Below are 13,914 nucleotides of genomic sequence, written 5' to 3'. Positions count from 1 at the left end.
AATAAGCATGTCTGAACAGAGTTCCACCTCGCAAGATGATTGATGTTGCCTCCTTGTCGTCATTGGCTGTTGTGTCTATATATCTAGGTCTACAACTACAACGTTGAACTAATAGGTAGACCTTTCTGACGGAGCTATGTCTCAGCCCTGCTTCCTGGCGTAGGAATGAGCTGATGATCTATGAACTTTTGCTACATCTACAAAAGCGGTTAAGAATTCGTTCATCGGACATACCAGCATGGAATTGCTTTTTGCTGCAGATGTTGTTGGCGCTAGCATGTTCGCATGCAGCAACCTTGTAGCCAATATCACGACCTCGTTTCAGCTCTCAGGTCGAGGAAGAATCAATTCAATTGTTTGAAACTATGCTCACTCATGTCATGAACTCAAAGGATAAAATATATGTCTGGTTTTTAAATTGCATATTAGTAGTATGCTCTATAAGGTTTCACTGGCTAACGTAGAGACGGCAGCAGGCTCACCAGATCAACACCCATGTAAGTGGTTGGAATAATCTTGGCAAGGATAAGCCTCAGCTTGTTTTAGGAACCTAGTCTGCAGTAGTGAGTATGTCTTGATCACACTGGCTGAATAAGACGATTGCCTAGCCCACGAGCGAAGAGGGTATCTAGGAGCTCCCGCCTCCGTCTGGAGTCTCTCGACCTATAAATCGGTTGGCTCATCGTTACCTAGAATATCATGAAAATTGGCCGCTATCAGCACGAGAGACGAAACCAATAGGTCACTTTATGCAATTTAGGCCAGACTTCTTAGGTTGTTTATTTTTGTACTCTAAAACTTAGAGGAACTTCTCTGTTGCCCACTAGCTCATATCGTCAGTTGCCTGCCCTCTTAACTACTCAGCTTCTCGATGTTTATCAGTCTCTGACGATCATCACTTGAAATGAAACCCAACGACAGTCCGTCCGATGCCTTAAGCAGCCTCCGCAAGGCGATTGGTCTTAGTGATGGAGACATGATACGTTGCTTTGCTCAAGCTCAAGGCGACGAATACTGTATCGGTCCCTTGCCAAATACACGAAAGAAGAAAAACAACACTCTTCTACAGACCTTGGCTCTTTATGAGCTTGGTAGCGAAGGTCCATACGCAGCCCAGACGGTCGAAACGACTCTTGCTGAGTTGGCCCAAAATCTCATCTGCCGCAGGCCCATCATATTGCATGCGACCAAGTTTGAGATTGACGGAAAGCGCTATAAAGACAATCTAGAATATGTTTACTTCTTGTTGACCTCGAAGTTTGAGAGTTGGCAGCTGGAGAGAAAGGCGGAGGAATTATGGAACAATCGACAGCATACGTCAACTCGAACTTCCCAAAAACCCATGGCCAAATCCAAGAGTTATGCGAGCAACTCAAAGAACGTAAGATGTTCTGATGAAGACGCATATGAGGACAGCGAGGAAACAGACGATGAAAGCAGTGAAGAATCGGGCGATGAAGACGTGTTCGACACAAGCAAAAGAGAGAAGTTCCAAGGACCTAAATTAGCCAGGGAGAGTCCTCATGGTGAGCGAGATCTCTTGGTGACGCCAGCGAGAAGCCGACGTACAAGAAATAAACGCATGGTTTCCAGAAGTACAAGAGCAGCAGAAGAGTATTTCGAGCCACCATTATCTCCTTCACCCAGCGACGATGGATTCGTCGTTTCACCAGCATCAGTCACTTCTCCGGATCCCAGCGAATTGTTTACTCCGTTGTCGGCTGTCTCGACGCCCGACTCACTTGCCAGCAGCGTGGGGATTGAATATCGGTGGTCTTCTTTCAAAACTTCATATAGAAAGTGACAAGATGCAAGCCCGACACGTGGGGCAGAACTCACAAATCTTGATATTCTCTCAAGAGACATGACGCGAAAGTTGGATCTGAGTAGCAGCATCTCTGACAAAGAGGAAGACTCTGATGATGAGGGTAGCTCTGACACCCAGAGTCAAAATTCTGGATCGAGTCAAAAGGCAACTGGCCCAACTCCTCGTCAACCTATAACCTTTCATCGGAAAATACAACCCGTCCGCGACATTCTTGAATACATAGCAAAGTCGCCTAGTAAAACGGGTTTCGCGTCTGGCTGGATATACGGCTTCACCGACCCAACAGCACAGGGCAACGACATCAAAATCGGATACACAGAATATCCTGTTGCAAAAAGGATGGGAGAATGGGACAGATGCGGCTATAAGCCTCTTGTCAAATTCGAGGTATCCATGCCATGTGCAGTCAAGAAAATGGAAAGTTGATCCACCGCACTCTATACATAGAAGAAGAGTACGCGTCTTGCCCAGCTAAATCGTGCAAGAGGCATGGGGAGCGGTTCAATATATGCGAGGGCGAGGCACGGGGAGTTGTCGAAATTTGGGAAAAGTTTAGTAACCTGATGCCATACACCGAGACACGTCAACTGAACGACATCTAGAAGAGTATTGTAACGGCTCAGCTAGCCAAAACTTGGTCATCGGACGCTAAGACGTGGTTGAAGGAAGAACTGCTTACAATAGTGTCAAAGGAGGCAAAGCTACGGGATAACTTGGAGAAAAAGAAGCAGGAAAGAAAGGAGATCAAACAACAACTGCTAAAGATGGAAGAGGATGAGAAGCGCCTTCAATTACAGCTGGAAGGGTTGGCGATTGGTAACAGGTAAGAAGTAAGTCAAGCTGGTATGGTATATTTGGGATGTTTAAGCAGGGCTATTCTGTATTTTGAATTGGGATATGGCGTTCTTTTGTTTGCGGTATTGATGTCTTGGAAAGATAGTTCATGTGTAATAAACACGAGTTATTTTGATGCTCTGAAAGCTGATGCAGTCCGAGAATTCGATGTTGCCCGCCCACACAGATCGATGGAGCACGGTACAGCGACAACGTTGCGTACCATAGGGGAAGAGGGGGGTTTTTTAACATATATAGATGACAAAATAAGGCTGTCGACCGTCTATTAGCAGTACCTACATATCACATTGAATTCTGACATGCTGTATGTATCTTTGACAGCCAGCCGACAGCCTTAAAGTGTCATCTAGGCATGTCGAAAAACCCCCCCAACCCGCGATGGTATGGCCTGTATTATAAATTCCCATGTAAACGGAAGAGCAACGTTGGAAAGAGCCTCTTCCGAGATGGTCACTTGACACTATGCCGAGAGTAGCCCTGCTAGAGCTTCGACGCCCGAGAGCGGGTCAGTAGTAGGTAGTGTTCGGGGCCGGCAAGATGTGATCCGAGACACCAGGGGAACAAACCTATTTAGGTCAATTGAGAGCAAAACGATGATAGTATATGCACAAAACAGATGTATAACACAGCAAAGGACCCTTCTTTATCAATATCTATCGTTAGAGGAACCCTGGGCCTTTTGTCTTGGCGGTGAAGCGGAGCCCCAACACTGAAGGTAGCATGTGAGACACTACCAAAAGCGCTACCGAAGGTCGCTCAAAAGGGTATAACGTCACCGAAACTACGTCACCCCTGGTAGAGGCTCGGTCTGGACTCTGGACTCTGGGGACCTCTCTCCATCTGAACAGCTTTTTTTCTTTGTCTACTAACCCTGACTGGTTTCCTGTTTTTTCTTCTTCTTCTTCTTCGGTGAAGGTTTTTGGGGGTAAACCTTTAGAAAAAGAACCAATTGTTGTTGATGTAAATGACATGACGTGGAAAGATTCTTGGCTCCAGCTGCCTGGATCTACAGAGTACAGCACATTACATTGCATTACGGTGGACGCTGGGCGTTGATGGCGACACCTGTGACGTCCATTGATTTAGGTACCGACTTACCTCCCTAAATCGTGCCCATCCATCCATACCTGGTCAATGGACCTCTGTTTTAGTACTTTGTTTCTACAATTGAGATCATGTGGCCTCCTTCCTTGGTGAAACTGACGTCCCTTCGTTTATAGATGACTACTAGCCTTATCTCTCTAGTTTCTTGTCCTAGGTATCTTTCTCCTTCTCTATAGGTACTTATCTACAGTACAGGACCCTTTATCGGTGTCATTTTAAACTTCAATCAGACGAATCATCTCACGAACCAGCCAATACGAATAAGTGATTTCAACCACACCTCAAAGTCCCCGGTTCTAATAATCGCACTCCCTTTACCCTGCCTAGGTAGGCCTGCACTGTCAGCCACAAGCGAGCCAGTGACCCTTGGACCACTTTTTTTCTTTTGAACGACAAGTCGGGAGGGGAACAATTGACAGGCAGCTTCCTAGTTTCCTTGCATATGCAGACGCCTCAATCCCTCTCTCTCCTTCTCTTCTTCTTCTTGATCCTTTCTTCACCACGATTCATTCATTCTACTATATTTTTGGAACATCACCTACCTAGAACCCCATACGGCAGTCAATACATCGACAACAACTTTACTTCAACTGAAAAGGCAAAAACCCCACCATGTCTACTGAGCCGAGCCCCGCGATAAACGGCTCGTCTGCTCAGCAACAGCAGCAGCCTCAACCTCCCCCGTTACGTTCAGCCCTCAAAAGTGAAGAGGACATTGAGCGTCCGCTTCCTCCAAGCGGTTCCCTTAAAGGTGAGTTTTAAGTTTTTGTTTGAAAACAGTCATCGCGCCTCGAATACATTGTATTCAGTACCATGTAGCGTCATTGGGCTGGCGCAATCCAATCGCATCAAGCATGTGACAGTGCAATACGAATATTGCATTCTGGGCACGGCATGTAGTTGGAATGGGCATATCCGGAGCAGAGCAATGAATGTGACATTACGATTGTTCGGCATAGTTGTGTCCGTGTCACTGCTTCCAAGTCCTACGTCGTACTATCCCAGTATCTTCACCCTTGCCTTTCACACTCAGTATGGAGTAAAGTCCGGAGCTAACAGACCACAGCAGTCCAGATTGCAGAATCCGAGCCCGAGATCCAGACACTTGAGGACGACTCTCAGCCTACAAAGCAATTCCATACCAAACTTCGACGACGCCTAAGTGGCAAACCTCCACCTTCTCAGCTTCCCAACAGCTCTTCCAGGTCCTCCTTAAGCGATAACCCTTCCACCAGTCGCGCGCCCGAAGAACCTGCTCCGACTTCGAACCCCTCTTCGCACCACCATCACAGCCACCGCCGTCAGTATTATAGTGAGAAATTACTCGCCCAAGTGGGAGATTGGTTGGAACATGAACGTGCCAAAGCACATGCCAGGAAATCGAAGAAGACGGGCCGCCGTCGTAAGTCCATCTCGCCCAACAAGGAGGATCAGTCCAAGAGCATTGGAGAAACTGAGCCCGCATCCGCATCCGCGCAAGGATCTGAACAGAGCAGCAATGGGCGGCCTCGCTCTAATTCTGTCGACTCCGACTCCAGTGATACCTCTTTTGATAGACTTCAACGGATTTTGGAAGAGTCTCTAGCTCACATGGGCCTTAATTCGGTGCCTCACATGACCCCTAAGATGTCCCGACCAAAGCAGCGAAAAGTTCCTTCTCGATCTTCTCTGCTTGGCCCTTCTTCCGATACCGAATACGCCGATGGGGATGCAATTGTGCCCAGCTGCGACGTTTGGCTTGATAACACCAAGACAATGAGCTGCGCGGGTGGCAATGCAGATGCTGAAGATCAGGACATCAAAGATACTGATGTCAAGGCTGACAAAGAGAACGAGGGTTGGCTCAGTTTCAAGAACGAAATCATTCGCATCGCCCACACCTTGAGGCTCAAGGGATGGAGGCGTATCCCCCTGGGTGGTGGTGACATCATTTCTGTTGTGAGGTTGAGCGGTGCCCTGACCAATGCTGTATACGTCGTCACGCCTCCCAAGGAAATCGATGAGGCCGACGGCAGGCGAAAGCCCTCCAAAGTCCTCCTACGTATCTACGGACCTCAGGTCGAGCACCTCATTGATCGAGACAATGAGCTCTCAGTTTTGCAAAGGCTGGCACGCAAGAAAATCGGACCTAGATTGCTCGGCACTTTCCAGAATGGCCGCTTCGAGCAGTACTTCGAATCCATCACACTCACCCCGAGGGATCTTCGAGACCCTGACACGTCTCGCTCTATTGCCAAGCGAATGCGGGAGCTTCACGACGGCATTGACCTGCTTCCCCACGAGAGAGAAGGCGGCCCTGCCACATGGAAAAGCTGGGATCAATGGTTGGATAATGTGGAACGCATCGCCACTTATCTCGACAACGAGTATGAAAAGCATGCTGGAGCTCAGCACGGTCAACAGGACTCTGTTGCGCATGCTTGGAAGTCGCGAGGTTATGTGTGTGGAACAACATGGCCTGAATTCAGGAACATGATGACGAAGTACCGGGTTCACCTCAACAGCTTCTACAAGGGAGGTCAACGAGAGGTCAAGGACAGCCTCGTCTTTGCGCACAGCGATGTAAGTTATTTCGGCACTGCTCTTATGGATCTCTACTAACATACTGCCAGACTCAATATGGAAACATTCTTCGCATTCGCCCTGATGACGAAAAGTCACCACTTCTTCAGGCTGCCAACAAGCATAAGCAGCTCATCGTCATTGACTTTGAATATGCGGGACCCAACACTCGTGGTCTTGAATTTGCCAATCACTTCAACGAGTGGACATACAATTACCACGATGCTGCGGCGCCCTGGGCGTGCGACGTGCGACGATATCCCACACCTGATGAACAGCGTCGTTTTATCAAGGCTTACGTCGATCACCGTCCCCGGTTCCAAGGCAGTAACTCCACACCCCGACTGGCCCCTGCTGATAGTAACGTCTCCAGCGGTATTTCGACGCCACTTGCGACACCTGGAAACCCTGCTGCAAGCAGCTCAAGCTCCATCGTTGAGTTTATGCTTGATGCACGAGTACCCCCAGGAGGTTGGAGTGCTGCAGAACGAGCCAACGACGAACAGAGAGATCAACGCGTGCGAGAGTTGTTGGAGGAGACCCGACAGTGGCGCCCCGCCAATCATGCCCACTGGATTGCGTGGGGCCTTGTCCAAGCCAAGATCCCAGGTCTTGATGAGTCTATCAAAGAAGAAGACCTGCTGAGCCCCGACGAGTTCGATTATTTGAGCTATGCCCAAGACCGTACCATGTTCTTCTGGGGCGACTGCGTGCGCATGGGACTTGCCAAACTGGAACAGTTGCCACATAAGCTGCAGCAGCAGGTCAAGACCGCCGAATACTAAGGGCGGGTGTCAAGGTGTATTGGAGGAACGATGCATGCACAATAGGTGAGTGTATTCCGAACCGAAGACTGTGCCATGGCTTTTTTTTTTTTTTTACATCATTTTGGAAGATGAGAAGCATACTCGATACCTTCCTTAGCGTCGTGAAGCTCAAGATATAGACTTGAAGTCAAGCGATTTGCGCACATCAATATTTCCACTTTTAGAGATGATGTTTTGCACTAAACAAAGAAAAGATCAACAAATACCATTTCGACACTGTGTAATTGCATAATGCATTCTTTTTCGTTGAATTTATGCTGCTGTAAACGAAAGGCCGTAAGTCTTTGTAACGTGATGTCTACAGGAAACGGTTTATGCATCTAGCTTGAGACGATCAAGCATGGCATCAATCTTGCGCTGTAGGATCTGGTAGTTGATGGCATCTGAAGCAAACTCATCCTCTGCTTCAGCTCCGTCCAGCGTTCGTACAGCCTCTTCGTCATTGGCCTCCTCATCCCCATTCTCCTGTACTCCGTTCTGGCTCTGATTTGAAATACCGTTCGTCGCATCTGCGGATATATCTGCTTGTTGTGCCATAGCAGCAGCCAAATCAGCATCGATAATGTCTCCCGACTCGTCCATCATATCCTCAAAACCAACATCCTCGAAGCGCAGTCTGAATCTATCACCCAGGTAGTATCGGATATCATCCAGCAGTTCGATAGTATCCGTCTCTTCTCGCACAGTGATACGTTGGGCAGACTCGGCGATGAGTGCCTGGAAATCTTCCTCGTCTATGTAGTCCTCTAGGCGATATGCCAAATAACGCGCTGCGAACTCTTCTAGGCGCTGGACACGAAGATCCCATGCTGCATGGATAACGTCGTAGATGTTGATGGGCTCCATCTCGGCTTCCTCAACTTCCGGCCCAGCTTCGTCATTCCTTTGCGCCTCGCCGTGTGTACGGTCCACGAGTGCATTGGCGTTGCCACTACCAAGAGTGCTGATAGCCTGGGCGGCTTTGCTTTTAAGACCATCAAGGAAGAGCATATCCGCGGCGTATAGCAGATCCAGAGCGTGCTCGAGGGGACACACCGCGGATTCGGTGTAGAGAAAAGTAAGGATGATCTCGAGAACTGCAGGTGTGCAGTCAACAGTGATAATTCGGAGATGATCATCGCGCTGGGATTCGACAAAGTCACCAGAGAACATCTTCTCAAAGTACTCGCTGCGGATGAGCATGGCCTTGTGGGCGGGATAGAGGACGGACTTGCGCTTGACGACAGATTCCTGGTCTCCAGCTGGGCCAATGGGTATGGTAGGGCCGTCTTCCGTGGGGGTTGCTTGGCCTGACTTCTCATCCTCGATATCGATGGGCTCGTCGGCGCGGAGGATAACATCGGCGAACATGGAGTTGTCGTACTTCCACTTGACGTTCTTTACCTGGTCTGTATCAACTATCATCTTGTGACCCAGAACATTTTGTTGGAAAAAGTCCTCGAATTGTCCTCTCGCCCGCTCGACCTCGGCTTGGTATCGTTGTCGAGCGAGCCTCCTATCTCCGCCCGCAAGAATAGCTTCCCACAAAGACTCAACTTCCAGCTGCTTGCTGACTTTGTCCAGCCCCTTCAGAACATCTTCTTCAGAGTCTGCACCACCTACAGGCGCAATATCCCGCGGTACTTCGCCCAAGTAAAGATATCTTAACACAATGAGAAAAGACTGCACGGGAACAGTGTGAGCAAGCTTCCAAGTGGCTGTTTCCGGAACAGCAGCAAGTTTAGAACGGAAGTAAGGAGATCGCGCGACAAGGATGAACTTGTGTAAGTCAAAAGAACGAGAACCTGAAGCCAAGGTAATGTCTGTCGTATTTGGGCTTGTGCGGCCAAGAAGGGTTGAGATGTGAGTCGACCAGTAGACGTAAGGATCTGAAGACTTTGAGAAATCATATTGGAGTAGCAGATTTCGGATTCGATCATTAAGGGCGTTGTAGATGCATCGTTCTCCTTGGAAGGTGTTTCTTTCAGCGAGAGCGCCTAGCAAACGTATTAGCGATTTGTTCATGAAGGGTGTATAAGTCAATTAACTCACCGGATTCTAATAGCAATTGGACAAGTTCATAATGTCCACATAAACTGGCCTGATCATGTTAGTCTTTACCTAACAAGAGATTCCCTAGCACACATACAACAATGAGGGGCGTGTAGTCAAAGCGATCCTTGCCATTGATGTTCACACCTTGGCTGATAAGCTCCTGGCATCTTCTCAAATCTCCTCTTCGACAAGCCATGAGGAAGTCATGAAATTCGGGGGTTTCATCGAGAGGATTCTCATCGAGGAGAACGCCACTTTCGATAAGTCGAGCTTCCTCTCCAAGCTTTCCCTCGAGCTCGAATTTGCGGAGAACCATGGTTGTGTATATATATAAGTTAAACCAGATAAAGAAAAGAAGAAAGGAATCCTTTTTCTAGTTGAGTCTATAAATATATAAAAACAAGTTTATTGTGTAAATATTTTTTAAATGCCCGAAAACCGCCGCTCGTTTCTTTAGTAGTTCATGATTATCAAAGCATGGAGATCCCCCTCCAAAAATGAAAGAAGTCGCCATCATCGCAGCGGGTTTGACGTAGCCAATTAGATGATCCATGTCTTTTCGCGTTGATATGTATCGCGGAGTCACGTGGCTTTGATGGGCATCGAAGCCATACTGAATAAGCAGTACTTCTTACTTTGCCTTGCCTTAACCTCATCATTCATACAGATATACTTTAGCCGCCGTTATACATTTGCATTGTTATTTCTTTTTCCTTTTCCAAATTCTTTTCATTGCGATAAAATGATATCTTAATTTATCCTTCATATTTGCAATCCTTTCTATGCCAAGCTTCTTACTGACCTAGCAAATCTGTCTCTTACATTCTTCAAACACCAATTCTTAGCAGTCCGGAAAGATGACTCCCTTGAAAAAACTCGTTCTTTTGATCCTCTTTATTTCGTTCATGGTCTTTGTGGCCTTTTTTGGACGCATACCTGCACTTCGGTTAGTACCGAAACAATGGCTTTACACTCAGGAGACTGACATTTCGACTAGACGAACACCGATAGCTGCACTGCACAGGCTAATATGGATTCATATACCAAATGGAATTATGAGAGTGGACCAGGTTCTCACTGGAGGGAGAGCATCGACCTACCTGTCTCGATTTGGTAACCATATGCTGCATGAGCGACACTGGACTATAGTGGTAAGTTGTCACACTGGCCCTATAATGAGACGCTAAACTAACGCCCTCAGCTCTTTTTCTCACTCATTATGATTGTGGGCGAGTACATGTTTATTCCTCAAGCGTGGCCAAAGATCGGACCTCTCACGAAATGCGTTGTCGCTATCACGGTCTTTCTCCCTTACCTATTTCTCTACCTAGCATGTTCCGCCGATCCGGGCTACATCACGCCCGAGAACCATGCATATTACATGTCACTCTATCCGTATGATCACACAATATTTCACCCAGGTCATGTATGTCGGACTTGCAAATTCCTGAAGCCTCCTCGCTCCAAGCACTGCAGTCTTTGCAAGCGTTGCGTCGCCAAATCTGACCACCACTGCGTCTTCATCAACTCATGTGTTGGCTATGGGAACCAGCACTGGTTCTTATTGCTGCTGCTGTCCACTGCTTTTCTATGCACCTATGGTGGCTTCCTCGGGATGTCAATCATTACAGTGCGGGTGCAAAGATACAGTCCTGGATGGTCTATATGGAAGCCCAGCCATATGACTGTTACTCAGTATCTGGCCGGTTGGGGCTGGGGCATCCAGGATAATGTCAATATGGGAGCTTCATCCCTTCTTGCTGCTCTTACATCCCCACTTGTATGGGGACTTCTCCTCTACACACTGTATCTTGTCTACTGTGGTACTACGACGAACGAGACTCTCAAGTGGTCAGAGTGGAAAGAGGACATGGCCGATGGGTTTGCGTTCCGCCGGTCTATGCCCGCGGATCGCGAGAAGAACGAACGAGTCGAGCCTCGTTGTGCGCGCTGGCCAGTTGATGTTCAGCAGATAATTGTTACAACCCAGGATGGGCAACCTCCAGCCGAGAATCTCCGACTTCCTGGGCAAGGCTCATGGGAGCGTGTCTGGAATTTGAGCAATGTTGAGAATCTATACGATATGGGATTGTGGGATAATTTGGTCGACGTCTTTTTGCCTGACTATGGATTTGGCCAAAGGGTTGACGAGCCAAATGCAGAGAGACGGCGCAGGAGATAAAAACTTGTATTTTCATGTGCTTACATAAATAATAGTTAGGCCATGAATACAATCTGCTCTCAAATGGGATCTGCAAGGCTGAATCTGCGGGGTGGCTTTGAGCCTGAAGGATCACAACCCCTGTCCACTGCCAGGCTGATTCGTTGGCTTCTTTGAAATCACGAACGAGGGGTTCAAGCAGAGTCCTGCTAAATGATGTCAGTTGCTGACAAGGACTTAGCTACCTGATCATGGGAAACAACATTGTTGAGCTGTTTAATTAAAGGGCTGTTATCTCCTACCAATGTTTCGCAACTGAACATACGACTGCTCTATGCATCAGTAAACTCGGCTACTGATGGCGTAAGAGACGAAATCGACTTTGAACATCCTAGGTTCGATTGCTTATTCTTTGCACCCTGAAGCCCAGAGCGCTAGCCCTCAGGCCAATTCGTCATGACTTCAGTCAAGTCCTCTCGGTCTCAACGCCTTCAGATGCTCGGGACTGCCTCGCTACCAGCGCTTCTCATCGGCGGGCTTATCCTCATCCTGGTCGGTGTCAATGTTTTTTCGAGCTCTGCTTCTACAGAGTTGAACCCTCGTTCGCCAGGTGATATTGGCGAGCCGAGTGTCTCGGGTCAACGTGTCTTCAAAATTGGTCGTGAATGGAGTATCCAAACCTGGATCGCCATTGCGGGCATTGCCTTTGGATTGTTATCGTTCGGCTTCACAGAGACATACATGCATATATTCGACGCTTGGTGTAGCCGACGAGCTCAGTGTGATAACGGCCTTGACTATGCCCGATATCTCAACTCTCAGGCCCGGGCACCAGTACGTTATGGCCTCCGAGGATATCCGGCCTTTATCACTCTGAGATACACCATTACTGCCATGGGCATCGCTGTGTCAATTGGCTACAAGTTCGCTTTCATTACCCCGGAAGTCAAGGTCAATGAAAACCTTAGCCTAGATGTAATCGACTATCAGCCTCATCGGATGTCAATGACAACACATAACTCCTCTTCCTCTGATCTGGAGCCTTGGATCTCCGACGGTCCACTCCACAGCGATATCCGCTCGTTCTTTCATTCCAATGATCCTCTGTATATGTTTATGGACGCGACCCACTATAAAAACACTAAACTTCCACCCACCACGGTGACGATGGTTGGCCATGGCAATTGTAGGCATGGCGTGACTCTCCAATCTGCTTTCAGCCCTGCGGAATATGGGACCCTATATACCCGAGAGTTGGCGCTGACTGCTAAGGGCTCTGTGGCTGAAGGCACATTCACCATGAAAGAAGACGAAGGCGACTGGCAAAGGATTGAGGTACCCAACAGCAGATTCTTCAATCCTCCGCAAAAGGCAATCATCGAATATCGTGTTCCCAAATTTGCAATGCTTCAGGTCCAATGGGCAAAGGCACCCAACAATTCTTCAGGGACGTGGGAAGTGCCCGTGGTCCAGCGCTTCCAATACGCTATTAACGCATCCATGGTTCTAGCCAGAAGACGTATAAGAGACCAAAACTGCATCAACCTCACTGGCGGTGGCGTGAATTACTTCTCTCGCAACACAGACACTCTAGAGAACGCTATTACAAAAAGGGGGATCGTAAGACAGGAGGAAATAGGGCGAGATTATTTCAATATTACCAAGAAGATGCCTGAGTACAGTGTTTGGTTGGAGCCTCTAATAAAGACCCAAGATGCTACGCTTGTCGCTGCCGTTAGCGCAATCGTCAGAGTGGTCATGACCGTTTACAAGATAGACATGGAGCCGACGACACACATTGAGAAGGATGATATGCCATTTGGGGAAGAATGGGACCCTTTTTCAGAGGTATACCCAGGAACAAAGGCTCCATTCTATGTGGGAACGCGAGCGGGCAAGTACTCGGGATGCCATACCACCGCGGCGGTTGTCTTTATTCTTCTCGGCTGTTTTGCTATATTGGTTGGGATATTCCGCGTGTGGCTTGGTCCACCTGTTCTGACTTCGTGGATGGGACAGCATGTATATCTGGCTCGTACAGAAGCTATTTCTCTGTCTGAGGGCGTGTTGAGTTTGGCTTCAGGGTACCAAGTGGCTAAAAAGGATCTCGGAAGATTACGGTTGTCAACCCAGAAGGGAGAGGAAACGGGCGTCATGTTGGAACACGGCAATAGTACTGATTCGGAGAGACAACCTACAAAGGAAAGAGGACAGGAGACCAGCGAAGTCAATGAAATTAGAACACATGGGGACAGCGCAAGATTGATGGAGTAAAAACAATAAAGTACAGATATTCTCAACAATGAGTAAAGGTGGTTTAGAGTATCGTTAGCAACATAGTTTTCCATGGCAAGAACTTTTATACCATCACAACAGTACCGTATAGCCGCAAATTGTGTCCATGGATGATGCATTATTTCGTTTTTACGTCGCTCATAATATCATAACCACACGCTCCTAGGTCCTGCGTAGACCACCCAAGACGACGTCCGCCCTCCTCCACCACAGCAGTGACTTTAACCCATCACTACCCTCATCTAGAG

General features: G+C 48.0%; 5 protein-coding genes across 5 annotated transcripts; 4 read left to right on the top strand and 1 right to left on the bottom strand.

Annotated features, from left to right (window-relative positions):
- Positions 1-904: 904 nt before the first annotated feature.
- On the top strand, positions 905-2,655 carry FSST1_000748 (GIY-YIG nuclease family protein; the record flags this gene model as incomplete). Its single annotated transcript, XM_083233947.1, has 3 exons — positions 905-1,800; positions 1,861-2,215; positions 2,431-2,655. 3 exons carry the CDS (start codon positions 905-907, stop codon positions 2,653-2,655), a joined length of 1,476 nt encoding a protein of 491 aa, XP_083090930.1.
- A 1,744-nt stretch (positions 2,656-4,399) lies between these two features.
- FSST1_000747 (kinase-like domain-containing protein) lies at positions 4,400-7,134 on the top strand (the record flags this gene model as incomplete). Its single annotated transcript, XM_083233936.1, has 3 exons — positions 4,400-4,538; positions 4,854-6,349; positions 6,400-7,134. 3 exons carry the CDS (start codon positions 4,400-4,402, stop codon positions 7,132-7,134), a joined length of 2,370 nt encoding a protein of 789 aa, XP_083090929.1.
- A 354-nt stretch (positions 7,135-7,488) lies between these two features.
- FSST1_000746 (ankyrin repeat and BTB/POZ domain-containing protein) lies at positions 7,489-9,526 on the bottom strand (the record flags this gene model as incomplete). The annotated part of the gene is made up of 3 exons (XM_083233925.1): positions 7,489-9,152; positions 9,208-9,256; positions 9,305-9,526. The coding sequence occupies 3 exons, from the start codon at positions 9,524-9,526 to the stop codon at positions 7,489-7,491; spliced, it is 1,935 nt and encodes a 644-aa protein (XP_083090928.1).
- A 739-nt stretch (positions 9,527-10,265) lies between these two features.
- On the top strand, positions 10,266-11,392 carry FSST1_000745 (DHHC palmitoyltransferase family protein; the record flags this gene model as incomplete). The annotated part of the gene is made up of 2 exons (XM_083233914.1): positions 10,266-10,361; positions 10,412-11,392. 2 exons carry the CDS (start codon positions 10,266-10,268, stop codon positions 11,390-11,392), a joined length of 1,077 nt encoding a protein of 358 aa, XP_083090927.1.
- A 435-nt stretch (positions 11,393-11,827) lies between these two features.
- FSST1_000744 (DHHC palmitoyltransferase-domain-containing protein) lies at positions 11,828-13,645 on the top strand (the record flags this gene model as incomplete). The annotated part of the gene is made up of 1 exon (XM_083233903.1): positions 11,828-13,645. The coding sequence occupies one exon, from the start codon at positions 11,828-11,830 to the stop codon at positions 13,643-13,645; it is 1,818 nt and encodes a 605-aa protein (XP_083090926.1).
- Between the last annotated feature and the right edge of the window lie 269 nt (positions 13,646-13,914).

Source organism: Fusarium sambucinum, chromosome IV (genome assembly GCF_050947815.1).
Source record: "Fusarium sambucinum isolate potato_lamoka chromosome IV, whole genome shotgun sequence".
NCBI classification, from domain to species: Eukaryota; Fungi; Ascomycota; class Sordariomycetes; order Hypocreales; family Nectriaceae; genus Fusarium; species Fusarium sambucinum.
This window is presented reverse-complemented; position numbering and strand designations above follow the sequence as displayed.